At 48.7% G+C, this 14,296-nt stretch overlaps 1 protein-coding gene across 1 annotated transcript; it reads left to right on the top strand.

The window, feature by feature from the left end:
• The first annotated feature begins 717 nt into the window (after positions 1-717).
• On the top strand, positions 718-10,928 carry Pigt (phosphatidylinositol glycan anchor biosynthesis class T). The gene is made up of 12 exons (XM_055596142.1): positions 718-941; positions 1,076-1,253; positions 3,130-3,257; positions 3,552-3,652; positions 3,811-3,897; positions 4,385-4,472; positions 4,554-4,651; positions 4,740-4,905; positions 5,502-5,702; positions 9,372-9,537; positions 9,636-9,719; positions 10,320-10,928. The coding sequence occupies exons 1-12, from the start codon at positions 755-757 to the stop codon at positions 10,570-10,572; spliced, it is 1,737 nt and encodes a 578-aa protein (XP_055452117.1). The 5' UTR covers positions 718-754; the 3' UTR covers positions 10,573-10,928.
• Positions 10,929-14,296: the final 3,368 nt, after the last annotated feature.

The following is a 14,296-nucleotide window of genomic DNA, read 5'->3' as shown; positions in this document are numbered from 1 at the left end:
CTCATGCATGCTAGGCACTTTCCCACTGTGTTAGTTACATCCTCAGTCCCAAGTTTTAGGAACATTCTATATCTGTGAGGTTTCAAGTTACGGTGGTATATTAAAAAAAAAAAAAAAAAAAAAAAAAACCCAGCTAATGTTACAAGAGAGAAATTTGAACAAAGCGGAATTCCGAGAATACAGGATAACCGCGTGTGAAATCTACTCTGTGGTGGACTTGGCGTGCACCCATAACAACCAGTTAACGGTGGAATTCTTTTACAAGGTTGGAGAAGCACGTTTTAACAGCTTGTTCTTTCAGTTTTGCCATACACTTTATTTATAATAAAGAACACAGGGAGGGTGTTGGCCTTCAGGACAGTTTTGCTTTCAGAGTTGCTGGCTAGGTTTAGAACCAGGTAAGTAGAGACAAAAGACATTTCCAGCTCACGCCGGTAATCCCAGAACTCAATCCTGGGATTTTTCAGTACGTTCCCTCAATTACGAAAGGGCCAGGCTGCGCGTTGCGCACTTCCTAGCGGGTGGAAACACCTTGAGGGCCCTCACTCCAGCCCCGTCTTCCCCGCTACAAGCCCACGGCACCTTCACGCTGGGTAGCGATCGCCAGGATTTGTGCAGCGGAGGCGGTGTACCGCTGGAAACCACACTGTGGTTTCCGGGAAGGTACCGGAAGTCCTTCCTCATACCCTCTTGCTATTGGATAACCGCTTTCGATGGGCGCGGGCGCTGCTGGGAGGCGGAAGGGGCCGCAGGCATGGCGGCGGCCATGCCGCTCGCTGTGCTGTTGCTCTTGCTGGTAGGACAGGCTTGCTGGGCCAACGCAGAGCGCCCACGCGACAGCCTGCGAGAGGAGCTCGTTATCACCCCGCTGCCTTCCGGCGATGTGGCCGCCACATTCCAGTTTCGCACACGTTGGGACTCGGATCTGCAGCGAGAAGGAGGTGAGTTCCGGACCTGAGAAAAATTTCTGTCGCACCTTGTTGAGTTCGTAAAAAGAGCCATCTCTGGGGGCGGGCCTGATCCCTGGGTGAGGTTCTGGGTCTGGGTCACCACTCACCTTCCCTGGTTTCTTCAGTGTCTCATTACAGGCTCTTCCCCAAAGCCCTTGGACAGTTGATCTCCAAGTATTCTCTGAGGGAGCTACACCTGTCATTCACGCAAGGCTTTTGGAGGACCCGATATTGGGGGCCACCCTTCCTTCAGGCTCCATCAGGTGCAGAGCTCTGGGTCTGGTTCCAAGACACTGTCACAGAGTGAGTTCCCACCTTGAGGCCTGTTAAGTGTGGCAGGGAAAGGTGTTGTCATTTTGTCATTTGGGATCAGCTGCTCCAATAGGAGGTGATCCCACCGAGCTAAAACTGATTTTGGAAGTAAGAAATGACATTACAAGGCTAGGGAGATGCCTCAGTCAGTAAAATGCTATTCTAGCTTGAGGACTTGAGTTTAATTTCCAGAACTCAGTTTAAAAAGCTGGGTTGGTGATGCAGGCTTGTAATCCCAGAACTGAGGAGGTGGAAACAGGCGGGACGGGTTTGCTGGACAAGCCAGTCTAGCTGAATCACTGAGCTCCAAGTTCAATGAGAGACCCTATGCCCCCCCCCCCCAGCAACCCCTCCAAAAAGTGGAGAGGGAATGAAGAAGACACATGTTGTTGACCTTTGGCCTCCACACCTCCATGCATCAGTGTGCATGCACAGACAACAACGAAGAGATTACTCACCACTGAATGACAGTCTTTACTTTGTTCAGTGAAATCCTGGCTCGAATACTTGCAAGCAGTACAAGCATTTACCTAAAGAGAAAAGTGGCTGGTGATTGGTGCCTGTTGGTGGGATGCTAGGCTGCAGATAACTGGCAAATAGAATTTTTAAAAAAGATTTATTTATTTATTATATATACAGTGTTCTGCCTGCATGTACACCTGCATGCTGGAAGAGGGCATCAGATCTCAGTATAGATGGTTATGAGGCAAAATGTCGTTGCTGGGAATTGAACTCAGGACCTCTGGAAGAGCAGCCAGTGCTCTTAACCTCTGAGCCATCTCTCCAGCCCCTAGATTTTTTTTTAAAGACATTCATTTGTAATATATATATATATAATTATATATTAATATATATAATATATATGTAATATATGTATGTTATATATATATACACACACACATCCATGCCTAACAAAACATTTGTGGGGTAGCATTGGGCTGTGGGGTGTTTCGATTTAGAGCAGAATCAAGTTTCTAGTTGTTGCCTGTGAGCTACAGAGACTCTCCCAGTAGCTGCTGTGACCATCCTGGAGTAGTTTTTCCATGCAGAGGTTGCAAACTTATTTCACCCTAGGCCACAAAATACCAGTGACTGAGGGAGTAAAAGCACTGATAAAGCACCGGAATGAGCATTTAAGGGTGTTTCCTCTTAACCAACCTCTAAGGATCAGTAGTGCAAATATCACCAGGTTTAGAGCAGTGATGGTGATAGGGTTTGTGGGAAATCCAAGAGCCCGTGTGACAATCTGAAGTAGGTAGCCACCACTCAGTTCCTATGGATTGTTACCGTGACAGTGGAGAGCTAATGTGTTACTTTCAAGAGCAAACAGACTTTTACATGAGAATTGACATTTAAATATCAACAAGTAATTTTAAACTTGTGGACTATTATATGGGTCAGTATTACGCACACCAACTGTAGCATGGTGCTTAGGGCAATATGCTACCACCACCTAGCTGTCTCCTAAAAAGGACTTAAGTGGGGTTTTGAATGCTCAGAAACACAACAGTGCAAATGAGCTGTGCTTGAGGAGAGCGAAAAAGGTTCCTTGGAGGAGGGGGATAAGACTGGAGCAGAATTTGAAGGCAGCAGAGTGTTGCCAGGAAAGATGAACCACTTGGACAAAGACTGCAGGGCTGCTGAGATGCCCAGAGAAGGGACTGAGGAGGTAAGATGAGGTGAGGGCATCACTGAGCAGGGGTAGTAATGTTGACGTCCATCACCTGGCTTGTCTTGTGGCTGAGATACAGCCACATTCTACTATGGACTTGGCCGTTAGTTGTGGCCATATGATGGAGGCTATGCAATATTTGGAGTTACACAGGTATAACCACAGGACAGTAAGTAGGTTTTTATCTCTCTCTAGTGTGGATAAATCTTGGAAGGAGCTCAGTAATGTCCTCTCAGGGATCTTTTGCGCATCCCTCAACTTCATTGACTCCACCAATACTGTCACTCCTACCGCCTCCTTCAAACCTCTGGGACTGGCCAATGGTGAGAGAGCCCTTGCGGCCTTTTTTCCTTGTACCTTCTACCCCAATGTTCGCCTCCTCCTTGGTCTACTTATCTGCAGCTGGGCAAGATCCTAATTGCTGTGGGTATGCGAGTCCCAGGTAGCTTCCTAAGACTGCTGTCTCTGCATTGCCGACTCCCTGACCTGGAGGTGGGAGCACTTGGCAGTGGTACTAGAGTGGTATGGGGAACGGGTGGGGTCACCCACATCTTTAGAGTGTGGCTCCTGAGGGGCAGGACCCAGATATACCCTCAACAGACCTCTATCTCCCTCAGACACTGATCACTACTTCCTGCGCTATGCGGTGCTACCTCGGGAGGTCGTCTGCACTGAAAACCTCACCCCATGGAAGAAGCTCTTGCCATGTAGTTCCAAGGTGGGTGTGGGTGAGTGAGAGTCCCACAAGGGGAAGGGAGTTTTAGATGTCCCCTCACAGTCTGGCAGTCAGAGTATGTTTAAGAGAATCTGTGCCCCCATGTCAGGTGCCCCATGCAGGGTACTGGCCAGGTCTATATCTCTTCCTGCCTCCCTCAGGCAGGTCTCTCCGTGCTACTGAAGGCAGATCGTCTGTTCCATACCAGTTACCACTCCCAGGCAGTGCACATCCGTCCGATCTGTAGAGTAAGTCATGGGGAGCTGGGGTAGGTGTTATCCAGAGGCTCTGAGAAGCCGTGCAGGTAACTGTGTCTGACTCTGGCTGAGTGAGCAGTGCGTGGCAGGAACGATACTCATTATGTGGGTTATTGGCTGTGCCCCAGGGTAATTGAGTGGTTGCCTGGGGAGCACTCAATAAATCTTTCTCGTGGAGCACAAAGTCAGGAGCAGCAGCCATGTGAGTGCAGCTGCTGGCTCAGTCACTCGCCAGCTGGCATGACCTTGAGGAAATCATTTCATTTCCATGAACTTTATTCTCTCATCTGTCACACGAGGATAATAGATTCTACTTTGGGGTGGTTGTAATGGTTCATCAAACTGATGCACTAAAGCTGTTGACATGGGATCTGGCTTAGGGTCAAGTGCTCCACAGGGAAGGAAAGTAGAAGTGAGATGGGGCTGCATGTTGGATGGGAGTAAAGTCCCTGACTGCTACCATTGGTCCTCATGACAGAATGCTCATTGCACCAGCATCTCTTGGGAGCTGCGGCAGACCCTTTCGGTTGTTTTTGATGCCTTTATCACGGGACAGGGGAAGAAGGGTAAGCTGCCTGTCACAGTCCTGCTCTGTCTTCATGGATCCACCTAGCCCTGCCCTTATTCAGCCCTGTTTTTCCCCCCAGACTGGTCCCTCTTTCGCATGTTCTCCCGGACTCTCACAGAGGCCTGCCCACTGGCATCGCAGAGCCTGGTGTATGTGGACATCACAGGCTACAGCCAGGTACCAAGGTGTCTAGCCACACACACCCTTCTTCCCCAACATGATCCTGCCCCCTGCGTGTTTCTGAGTGCTGCCCTTGTGTTGCCAGGACAACGAAACACTGGAGGTGAGCCCTCCCCCGACTTCCACATACCAGGATGTCATTTTGGGCACCAAGAAGACCTATGCCGTCTATGACTTGTTTGACACAGCCATGATCAATAACTCCCGCAACCTCAACCTCCAGCTCAAATGGAAGAGACCCCCAGATAATGGTGAGTTGATGAGGAGCCCATGCAGCAGACTCTCAGATTTATGTCTTTTCTTCAAGTTCATGGGGATTCAGACCCAACTGGCTGCATTATTGTGTCCCCGGTTCTAAACCCAGGTCCTCCAATCACAGTAACCAGGCAAGTGCCTAACTCCACTAAGCCCTATTGTCTATAACAAAGCAGGGACACTAGTACCTAGTGGGTGGGATTAACAATTGATATAAAATACAGTTTATTCGTGCACTCAGTTGGCCAAATAGTTCTGAAGTTATGCCATGCTGAAACATAGAGTGCTAAAAGAGAAGCTTCTGTTCATTATCGTTGTCATCAAGGGAAAGGGAGGAACACCCTGAGGGGACAGGTATGGGCAGGAAGGGGACACAGCGTTAGACACATGAGCACATGGTAGTAGTTATCATCTTATCCTCAGGAGCGAGGGAAGATGGATGATCCCAGAGCCCAGGCTTCCCAGTTCTGATGGCAGAGCTTTTCCACACCTATTCCCCTATCTGGGACTCTGAGCACGGCCCAAGAATCTGGGGTGGGAAGTGACTGTCCTGTGAGAGCAATTCAGTGTTGACTCTCTTTTCTCTTCACAGAGGCCCTACCTGTGCCCTTCCTGCATGCGCAGCGGTATGTGAGTGGCTACGGGCTACAGAAGGGCGAGCTGAGTACATTGCTGTACAACTCCCATCCTTACCGGGCCTTCCCCGTGCTGCTGCTGGACACTGTGCCCTGGTACCTGCGGCTGTATGTGCACACTCTCACCATCACCTCCAAGGGCAAGGAGAACAAACCAAGTGAGGAGCTAAGTCCCGACCAGGCCCTCCCAGCTCACCTAAGCGCATTTATCTTTTCAGCCCTCCAGATTCACTTCTCAGTACTTCCCAGCGTAAACCTGAAGGCCTGTGCGGGTGGAAAGAGAGGGTTAGGAACAGTTTGAAAAACATGCAGCAGAAAGCGTCACTGTGTTAGATTCAGAAGTAAGTTACAAAGCAAAAGCAGTTAGAGCACATAGTGCCGATGGTTCTTAGAGCATTCTGTGGCCAGCAGCTTCATTCATTCTCACTTTGTCCTCTCTGAGCCCATGAGCATGTCCTTATGCTTCATGATACCTAGCCTCTAAGACACAATGGGTCAGGCAAGGAGAAACAGGTCGTGGAAGCTGAGAAGGCAGCAGAGGTAGGGTATATAGTTTCTTCACTTTCTTGGGAGAGTAAAGAGGTTGACCTGATACACAAACACATCACCGTTAAGCCATAAACTTTCATTTTTTGTTCTTCCCCAAAATCACACATTAATATCACAGCCCTTAAAAATTCAAATGCTTAAAAATTCTATCTCTTAGCCTCACAGTGGTGGCACATGTCTTTAATCCCAGCACTGGGGAGGCAGAGGTAGGCAGATCTTTGTAAATTTGTGGCCAGCCTGATCTATACAGTTAGATCTAGGATAGCCAAGACTACACAGAGAAACCCTGTCTTGAAAAGCCAAAAACAAAGGAAGTCAAGAAGGAAAGAATTCTATCTCTTTAAAATATCCAGTCTCTTAAAATCCAAACTCTTAAAATTCAAAGTCTCAGCCAAGCAGTTGAGGCACAGGCCTTTAGAGTTCAAGGCCAGCCTGGTCTACCATGAGTTCCAGGACAGCCAGCGCTACAAAGAGAAGCCCTGTCTTGAAAAAAAACAAACAAAAATTTCAAAAGTCTTCTCAACTGTAGGCTCCTATAATATTAAAATTAAATACTTTCTCACCAGGGAACAGTCATAATCGGAAACCAAATGAAGAGCAAACTCCAACGGCATAACAAAACTAAACTCCAGCATAACTCTGGGCTCCTCGAATGAGTTTGGGTCATGTCTTTGCTCTGCCCTCTACAACATACATAGCTTATCTTCTAGACTCCCACTGGCTCCACTCCTCTGCTACAGCTGATTTTGGTGGTCATCCCATGGTACTGCATCTCCAAAATGCTAGGGTCTTTTGCTGCAACTTGGCTGCACTTCCACCAGTAGCCTCTCCTGAACTCTCTTCAGAGAGAGTCCAGCCCTGCCACATAGTGCCAAGCCTCGGGTGCTGTCATGACACCTTCATACCTTCAAACCAGCACCACCTAGGTGACTCCGAAAACACTTCCCCGAAGATTTCACCTCAGTGGTGCTGGTTTCTTCTTAATCATAGCTAGTTCTTCAGCCAGAGCTGACCAGCATCTGTTGTCCCAGCGAAGCAAAGGTTTTACTTTGGTGGTCTCTTGTTAATCATGGCTAATTCTTCAGCTCCAGCTGACACCACAGATTCTTCACATAAATGGCCTGGTAGAGTCTTTGCCTCTCTCTGAAACTTCATAAGCCAGGCCTCCATTGTCTGTATTGCTCTCAACATCCTTCCCTTTCTCCACCCTGTGCATGTATGCCTCTCCCCAAGCCCACTGATAGGGAAGGTCTTCTTTTCCTTCCTTCTGATCCTAGTCAATTAGGTCTCATCAGAAGTGGCTGCATTGTCTTCTTCTGTGACCTGGTAATGCTGCTTCCCCCTCAGGGGGAGGTATTAAAGAGCAGGCTATCAGTTCATGTCAGAGACAGTCCCTGTTCCTATTATAATGGAACCCACTTGAATATTGAATTGCCATGGGCTCCATCTGTGCAGGGGTCTTAGGTTATGTCCATGCATAGTCCTTGGTTGGAGTATCAGTCTCAGGAAAGACCCCTGTGCTCAGAATTTTTGGTTCTGTTGCTCTCCTTGTGGAGTTCCTGTTCGCTCCAGATCTTACTGTTTCCCACTTCTTTCATAAGATTTCCTGCACAGTATCTTACAGAACAGTTCACTGAATTCTCAACACTCAATGGCTTTTTTAGCCCAATGTTCCAAAGTCCTTCTACAATCCTCCCTAAAATAACATGGTCATGTCTGTCACAGCAATAGCCTACTCCTGGTACCAACTTCAGTCCCAATTATGGTTTTTATTGCTGTGATAAAACAACATAACCAAAAACAAGTTGAGGAGGAAAGGGCTTATTTGCTTCTACTTCATATCGTAGTCCATTATTGAAGGAAGTGGGCTTTATTTTTTAGGGTAGTTTTAGGTTTGAGGAAAAATTAAGCGGGAATCTCAGAAAGCTTGTGATCTCCTCCTCCTCCACTCAGTTCTGTGATTAGTCACGTGCTGCATTTTGTGTGTGCTTCCCTTTCGATCTTTTAGCAATACTGGGGCTGAGCCCAGGGCCTTGTACCTGTGAGGCAAGTGTTCTGCCACTGAGTTCAGCCAAACCCCCCACCCCCACCACCATTTTTATTAAATAATGGTGCTGGTGGTGGAGTGGCTGGAGAGATGGCTCAGCAGGTGAAGTGCACTCACAGCTCTTCCAGAGGACCCAAGTTTGGTTCCTGTCATCCACATCAGGTGTCTCACAGCTACCTCTAATTCCAGTTCTGGGGGATCTGACCCCTGTTGGGGCCTTTTTGAATACTGTACTCGTGCACATACCCACTTACAGACACATACCTAAATATAAAACAACAATAAAGTAATTCGAAAAGAACTACTGAAAACATGATTGTGCTGGACATTGAACCCAGAACCTCATGCTTGGTGAGTGTTAATACCAGTCCATAGCAGGTCACAGCTTTTTGTTTATTTATTTGCTTATTTTGTTTTTTTTGACACAGGGTCTCTGTGTAGCCTAGAACTGTGTTGTCCTGGAACTCGCTATGTAGACCAGGCTGGCCTCAAAGATCTGCCTCCCAAGTGCTGGGATTAAAGGTGCATACCACCACCACCCGACCTAATTTTATTTTGTAATTCGCTTACAAAGTAACAGGTTTTCTTATGGCTCTCTCATACATACTTTTTAAAAAATGTTATTTGCTAAAACTGGGCCATCTGTTTTAAGAAATATTTGACATTCTGGATTTGTCCTTGTGCTGCTATTTAATGTGTACACCTCACCCGTGCATTTCTTGTGAGCTGGTATTAGATTTAGAAACCTGATTAGATTTATGTCCTATATTTTTGGGAAGAATTCCCAAGTGACTCTGGGCTTCCTCTTGTATTACATTAGATAATGATGTCTGGTGCCCCAGTTTAGATTTCTGTCTATTTATTTATTTATTTACTTGAGGGGTGTCTGTTCTGGGGTACATGTGAAGGGGTCAGAGGGGAGCTCGCAGGAGTTGAGTCTCCTTCACCATATGGGTTCCAAGGATTGAAGCAAGCAATGTTGTCGAGCTGGCAGCAGACGTCTTTACCCATGAGCCATCCCCATAGCCAAGACGCCCCAGGTTTAGCAATGTAAAGACTGATTGTCTGCCGCATCCATGGCAACCGCTTTTAACTATCCTGGGATATAGGAAACATGTTCCTCCTTTTCTGAGAATCCTCTTGCTTCCCTAGCTTGACCTCTGACCCCAAGACAGAGCGGGAGGAGTCTGGTTTTTAGGAACAGAGTCTAGGTGGCTCTTACCCCATCCAGGTTACATCCACTACCAACCCGCCCAGGACCGGCAGCAGCCCCACCTCCTGGAGATGCTCATTCAGCTGCCGGCCAACTCTGTCACCAAGGTCTCCATCCAGTTTGAGCGGGCCCTGCTCAAGTGGACCGAGTACACACCAGACCCCAACCACGGCTTCTATGTCAGGTGGGAATCTCTCCAATAGACTACCCCCACGTCTGCCTCCTACTCTTTGGTGGGAGGAGCCAGTAAAGAACACAGCCTGTCTATCTACTTCTCTGCAGCCCATCTGTCCTCAGTGCCCTTGTGCCCAGTGTGGTGGCAGCCAAACCAGTGGACTGGGAAGGGAGCCCTCTTTTCAATACTCTGTAAGTGTGACCACATCCTCTGCTGTTACATCCTCCACTGCCTACCAGGCCTCTTCCAAAGTCATATGAGATTTAGCCAGCCCTCATGAAAATCCTGGTGGTCTGTGAAATTTGTAAAGAATGTATAAAAGGGTTCTAAGGTGCTTCAGCTAAGACAAATAGGTGAGAGTAGTAGTATATTCCTACTGAATTTATTAACATCAGTGGGACACGTATCGAGTGTCAAGGACTAAAGAGAGCACCTGATGCACCTGGCCTGTCCCCCTGTGCTCATAGCCCAAAGGGCAGGTTATTGTAGGTAGGAATGGTGGTGGTGGTGGTGGCGGCGGTGGTGGCAGCGGTGGAGATGTTGGTGTGCAGTAGGTTACTTACTTTCCTGAGGAGGTCATTTAGGCTAAGGCAGTGGACAAGGCAGGCCCTTTGAGTGCTGGTGGCTCGCCTTTAATCAGGAGAGTGTGTGCATTGCGTGTGAGTATGCACACTTTCCTGTGAGATGCTTCCTTACTAGGACTGCAGCACAGGCTGTGGCGGGAGATTGGGGAAGGCAGGGCGAGAGGGAGAAGCAGCCAGTCCTGTCTCAACGCTTCTTCCCATCCCTAGGTTCCCTGTGTCTGATGGCTCCAGCTACTTCGTACGACTGTACACAGAGCCCTTGCTGGTAAACCTGCCTACACCTGACTTCAGCATGCCCTACAATGTGATCTGCCTTACGTGCACTGTGGTGGCCGTGTGCTACGGCTCCTTCTACAATCTCCTCACCCGAACCTTTCACATTGAAGAGCCCAAATCAGGCGGCCTGGCCAAGCGGCTGGCCAACCTCATCCGACGGGCCCGTGGCGTCCCTCCTCTCTAAGACTCCAGTACAACCTTTTCCCAGCAGCTACAGCTGCATCTCCCCACCCCACAAGGGAGCCCGGGCAGGCCTCTTTCTGCCACTCTGTCCCCAGAGTTAGTTTTTGAAACAAACTCTTCCTGGGCCTGGCCAGGCCTTAGACACGTTTCCAGTGTGGTAGCCTCCAGCTAGATCTCATTTCCCTTCTTCCCTCCCCTAGCCACGAGAAGTGGCTAGTGCTGCTGTATACTGGACAGCCCAGAGAGATGTTTTCATCACTGCAGGACGTTCTGATGGCCCGGGTAATGATGTGCAGAAGAGCTGTGATGCTGTGTGTGGGCTGTGTTTACTGTTGTAATAAAGTGGCTGTCCTCCTAGCCTGTTGATCCTCCTTGAGGCCTGGCAGGAGCTCCCAGCTAAAGTCTGTATGAGTGCTCTTCCCATCCCTGCCAGAAATTCCTTCTCATCTTGTGTCTCCCCCAACCCTCTCATAGTCATTCCTCAACTCTGGCTTTGGCTGGAAGTTTTTCTGTAAATATAACCTACGATCATGAAAATGAATCCTACCAGCAAGGGCAGAGGTGGGAACAGCAACTGCACTGTCACAATGGCCGGGTCTCTGTGGTACATTTGGTATTAAGGACCACTCCTTAGACCACCCACCAGCTCCAAAGCCAGGCCACTGGCTCCAAGCCTCCTCCTACCCACATCCCTGTACAACAGGTCCATAAGCACTGAAGTGTGCCCCACTCCCACCCCTGGCTTTTCCTCCAGCATATTTGAGTTCGCTTGTTCTCTCCACTCTTACCCCACATTTTCCTCCCAATGTGGCAGTTTGACATAGAATGCATTGTTCACAAACCACACACCCCTTAGCTGCCTGGTTGTCTCTTGCTTCCTAAGCAAATGAGACATTCTTCATCTGGGAAGTCTCTGACATGCCAGGGTGTCATCAGTGCCCTCTGCCTGTCCTCCCACAGGCCCTTGCACTTATCTTGTGCTTTGTCACAGATGCCTGTTAACCTCCACTAGCCAGTGCTTGCCACATGAGGTCCTTCATGTGGCCCATCTCAAGACACACCACCAGTGCCAGGTCAGCAGTGGCATCTGCATGAAGTCTGGATCGGGATGGGGGAGGGGTACCCTGAAGTTCTGTAGGTGTGAGCACAACACCAGACTTCCTGCTATCTGGTTCAGCTCAGCCACTGGGCCACTTGGCTCTTTCACCAGCCTGGGCATGTAAGCAGTTTGGGCTAGATGATTTTCTGTGCACTTTCTCCCAAAGTAGCAAATAAACAGGCTGTGAAGGGTGTGAGTGTGGCTGGGCTAGGAGCAGTGCATACAGCTGGTTGTCTTAGTACACCAGGTTAGAGTTAAAATTGTGAGTTCAGGAGCTGGAGAGGTGGCCCAGTGGTTAAGAGTACTGACTACTCTTCCAAAGGACCTGGGTTCAATTCCCAGCACCCACAGGACAGTATACAACTGCCTATAATTCTAAGATCTGACATCCTCACATAGACATGAATGCATGCAAAACACCAGTGCACATACAATAAAAATAAGTAAATTATATTTTTAAAAAGATTGTGAGTCCAAGGCTCAACTGGGCTACATAGACCCTCTTTAAAAACAAAGAAGGAAGTTCTGGGTGTAGTGGTGCATGCCTTTAAGCCCAGCGCACAGGAGAATCAGATCTTTGGGAGTTCAAGGCCAGCCTAGTCCACAAGGTAAGTTCAGGACAGACAGGTCTACAGAGAAACCCTGTCTCAAAAAAAAAAAAAAAAAAAGAAAAAAGAAAGGATGGGCATATTGGCTAGTGCCTTTAATCTGAGCACTAGAGAGGCAGAGGCAGGTAAATCTCTTGAGTTTGAGGACAGCCTGGTCAACAGTGAGCTTCAAGGCAGCCAGGGTTACATAGTGAGATTCGGTCTCAAAAACAAACAAAAATGTAAGTGGGTGGGTGGCTCTCAAAAGCTAAGCGGTCTTGGCAGCTGAACGGTGTGGGATGTGGGCCGAATCAGGAGAGCACGAAGTTGGCCTGATTCTTCTCCAGTGTGTCGGCTAGAGTTGACCTCCACGTGCTGATTGCCTGCATGTCTTGTTCATCTCTCCCAGGAGTCATTTACCCAGCTGCCCTCCCGTTTGGATGGCTAGAGTCCCCACAGCCGAGCTTCTCATAGTCTTCTGTTCCACCCCAACTGCGCTCACCCATGGTGCCCCTCTGTCTGTCAGTGGCATTCATTCTCTTTCCATCTGCCCAGCCCTTTTCGTCATCTTTGAGCTCTTCCACATCCAACGTGCACCTTCAAAACAAACAGGCCCTCGCTGCTTCATGGGTGTGTACGGAAGCGAGATGTCAATGGCAAGTATCATTTCAGAGGTGCTGTCTGCCTTGTGCTTTTTATTTTAAATATTTTTATATGCTGAGTGTTTTGTCTGCATGCAGGTCTGTGCATCGCATGCATACGATGCCCATGGAGGCCAGAGGAAGGTGTCATATCCCCTGTGACAAGTTACAGATGGTTGTGAGCCACCATGTGGGTTCTGGAAATGACACCCAGGTTCTTTCAAAGAGCAGCCAGTGCCAGCCACTGAGCCATCTCTCCAGCTCACAACCTTATGTTTTGAGACAGGGTCTCTCACTGGCTTGGAGTTGGCCAAGTAGGTTAGGCTGGCTAGACAGCAAGCCCCAACGATTAGCATATCTCCACCTCCATAACCACTGGGACTACACATACAAGCCACCATGCCTGTGTTGTGTGTGTTCTGGGGATTGAACTCTGGTCCTCACGCTGACTCAGCAAGCCCTCTACCAGTTGAGCCATCTCCCAGCCTTCCTGGCTTCTTTTTTTCCTTTCAATATCAAGTTTTCTAAGGGATGTTCCTGGTCACTCCATTTCTAGTTGCTTCTTAAGCCCAAGTTTGTTCCTTTTCTGGTTGTTTTCCACTCTGCCTTTTGCCACCTTCTAGCATACTGTAATGGTAACTGCTCCTCGGCCACAGTAGCTGGACAGAACTTGGTGTTTGGAAGGTTGGAGGAACATGAGGGACCTAAGGTCACAGAAAGCTCCCTGCTAAGCAAGTCAGGCCCGATAGCTGTCAGCCTCTGGGTCCCAGTGTGTGGAGGAAGCCTTGGGTGAACATGTAAGGAGTGGATGAAATCTTGAGTGAATGTGTTTTATTAACACCTCAGTCTGTTGGCAGCTGGCAAAGCCTTCTCTGGTTCACGGACAAGTCTTGACCAGTGTGTGAGAAAACTAGCAACCGCAGCTTCCTCCTCCCAGGGGACTGCAACCCGAGACTACCAGAGACCTCGTACTGGGGCGAGCTCACCCCAGCTGGTTCTGGGCACAATAAATAGGCTGATGAGGTTCTGCATTGCTGTGTAGTTGGTGCTGCTGTGTGCATTGCCAACCTGACCATAGCTTTTCTGTGTGCGTGTCTACCTTTTCTTCATTCCCTTGTTGCCCAGTCAAGTTTCCGGGACCGTACTGAGCTACACCTGGTACCCTGGCATTCCTGCTCTGCCAACAATGGAACAACTGTTTTATCCCTGCACGTGGGACAAGAACATTTCCTTTAAGCCCACTAAGGCTTCTCCTGGTGTGGGCCTGACCATTGTCTTCTCCAACAGAGTTGGCACAAAGTTGCATCTGAGGAAAGGGCTAGAGGTGCCTGATCAGCCCCTTGGGCATTGTGAGCTGGGCTGGAAAATGGGGTGGCTGGGAGGGTGGAAGAAGAGGGC

Source organism: Psammomys obesus, unplaced genomic scaffold (assembly GCF_907164565.1).
Source record: "Psammomys obesus unplaced genomic scaffold, mPsaObe1.curated_primary_1811, whole genome shotgun sequence".
NCBI lineage: Eukaryota > Metazoa > Chordata > Mammalia > Rodentia > Muridae > Psammomys > Psammomys obesus.
The sequence above is the reverse complement of the archived record's forward strand: the minus strand, read 5'-3'. Positions and strand labels throughout refer to the sequence as shown.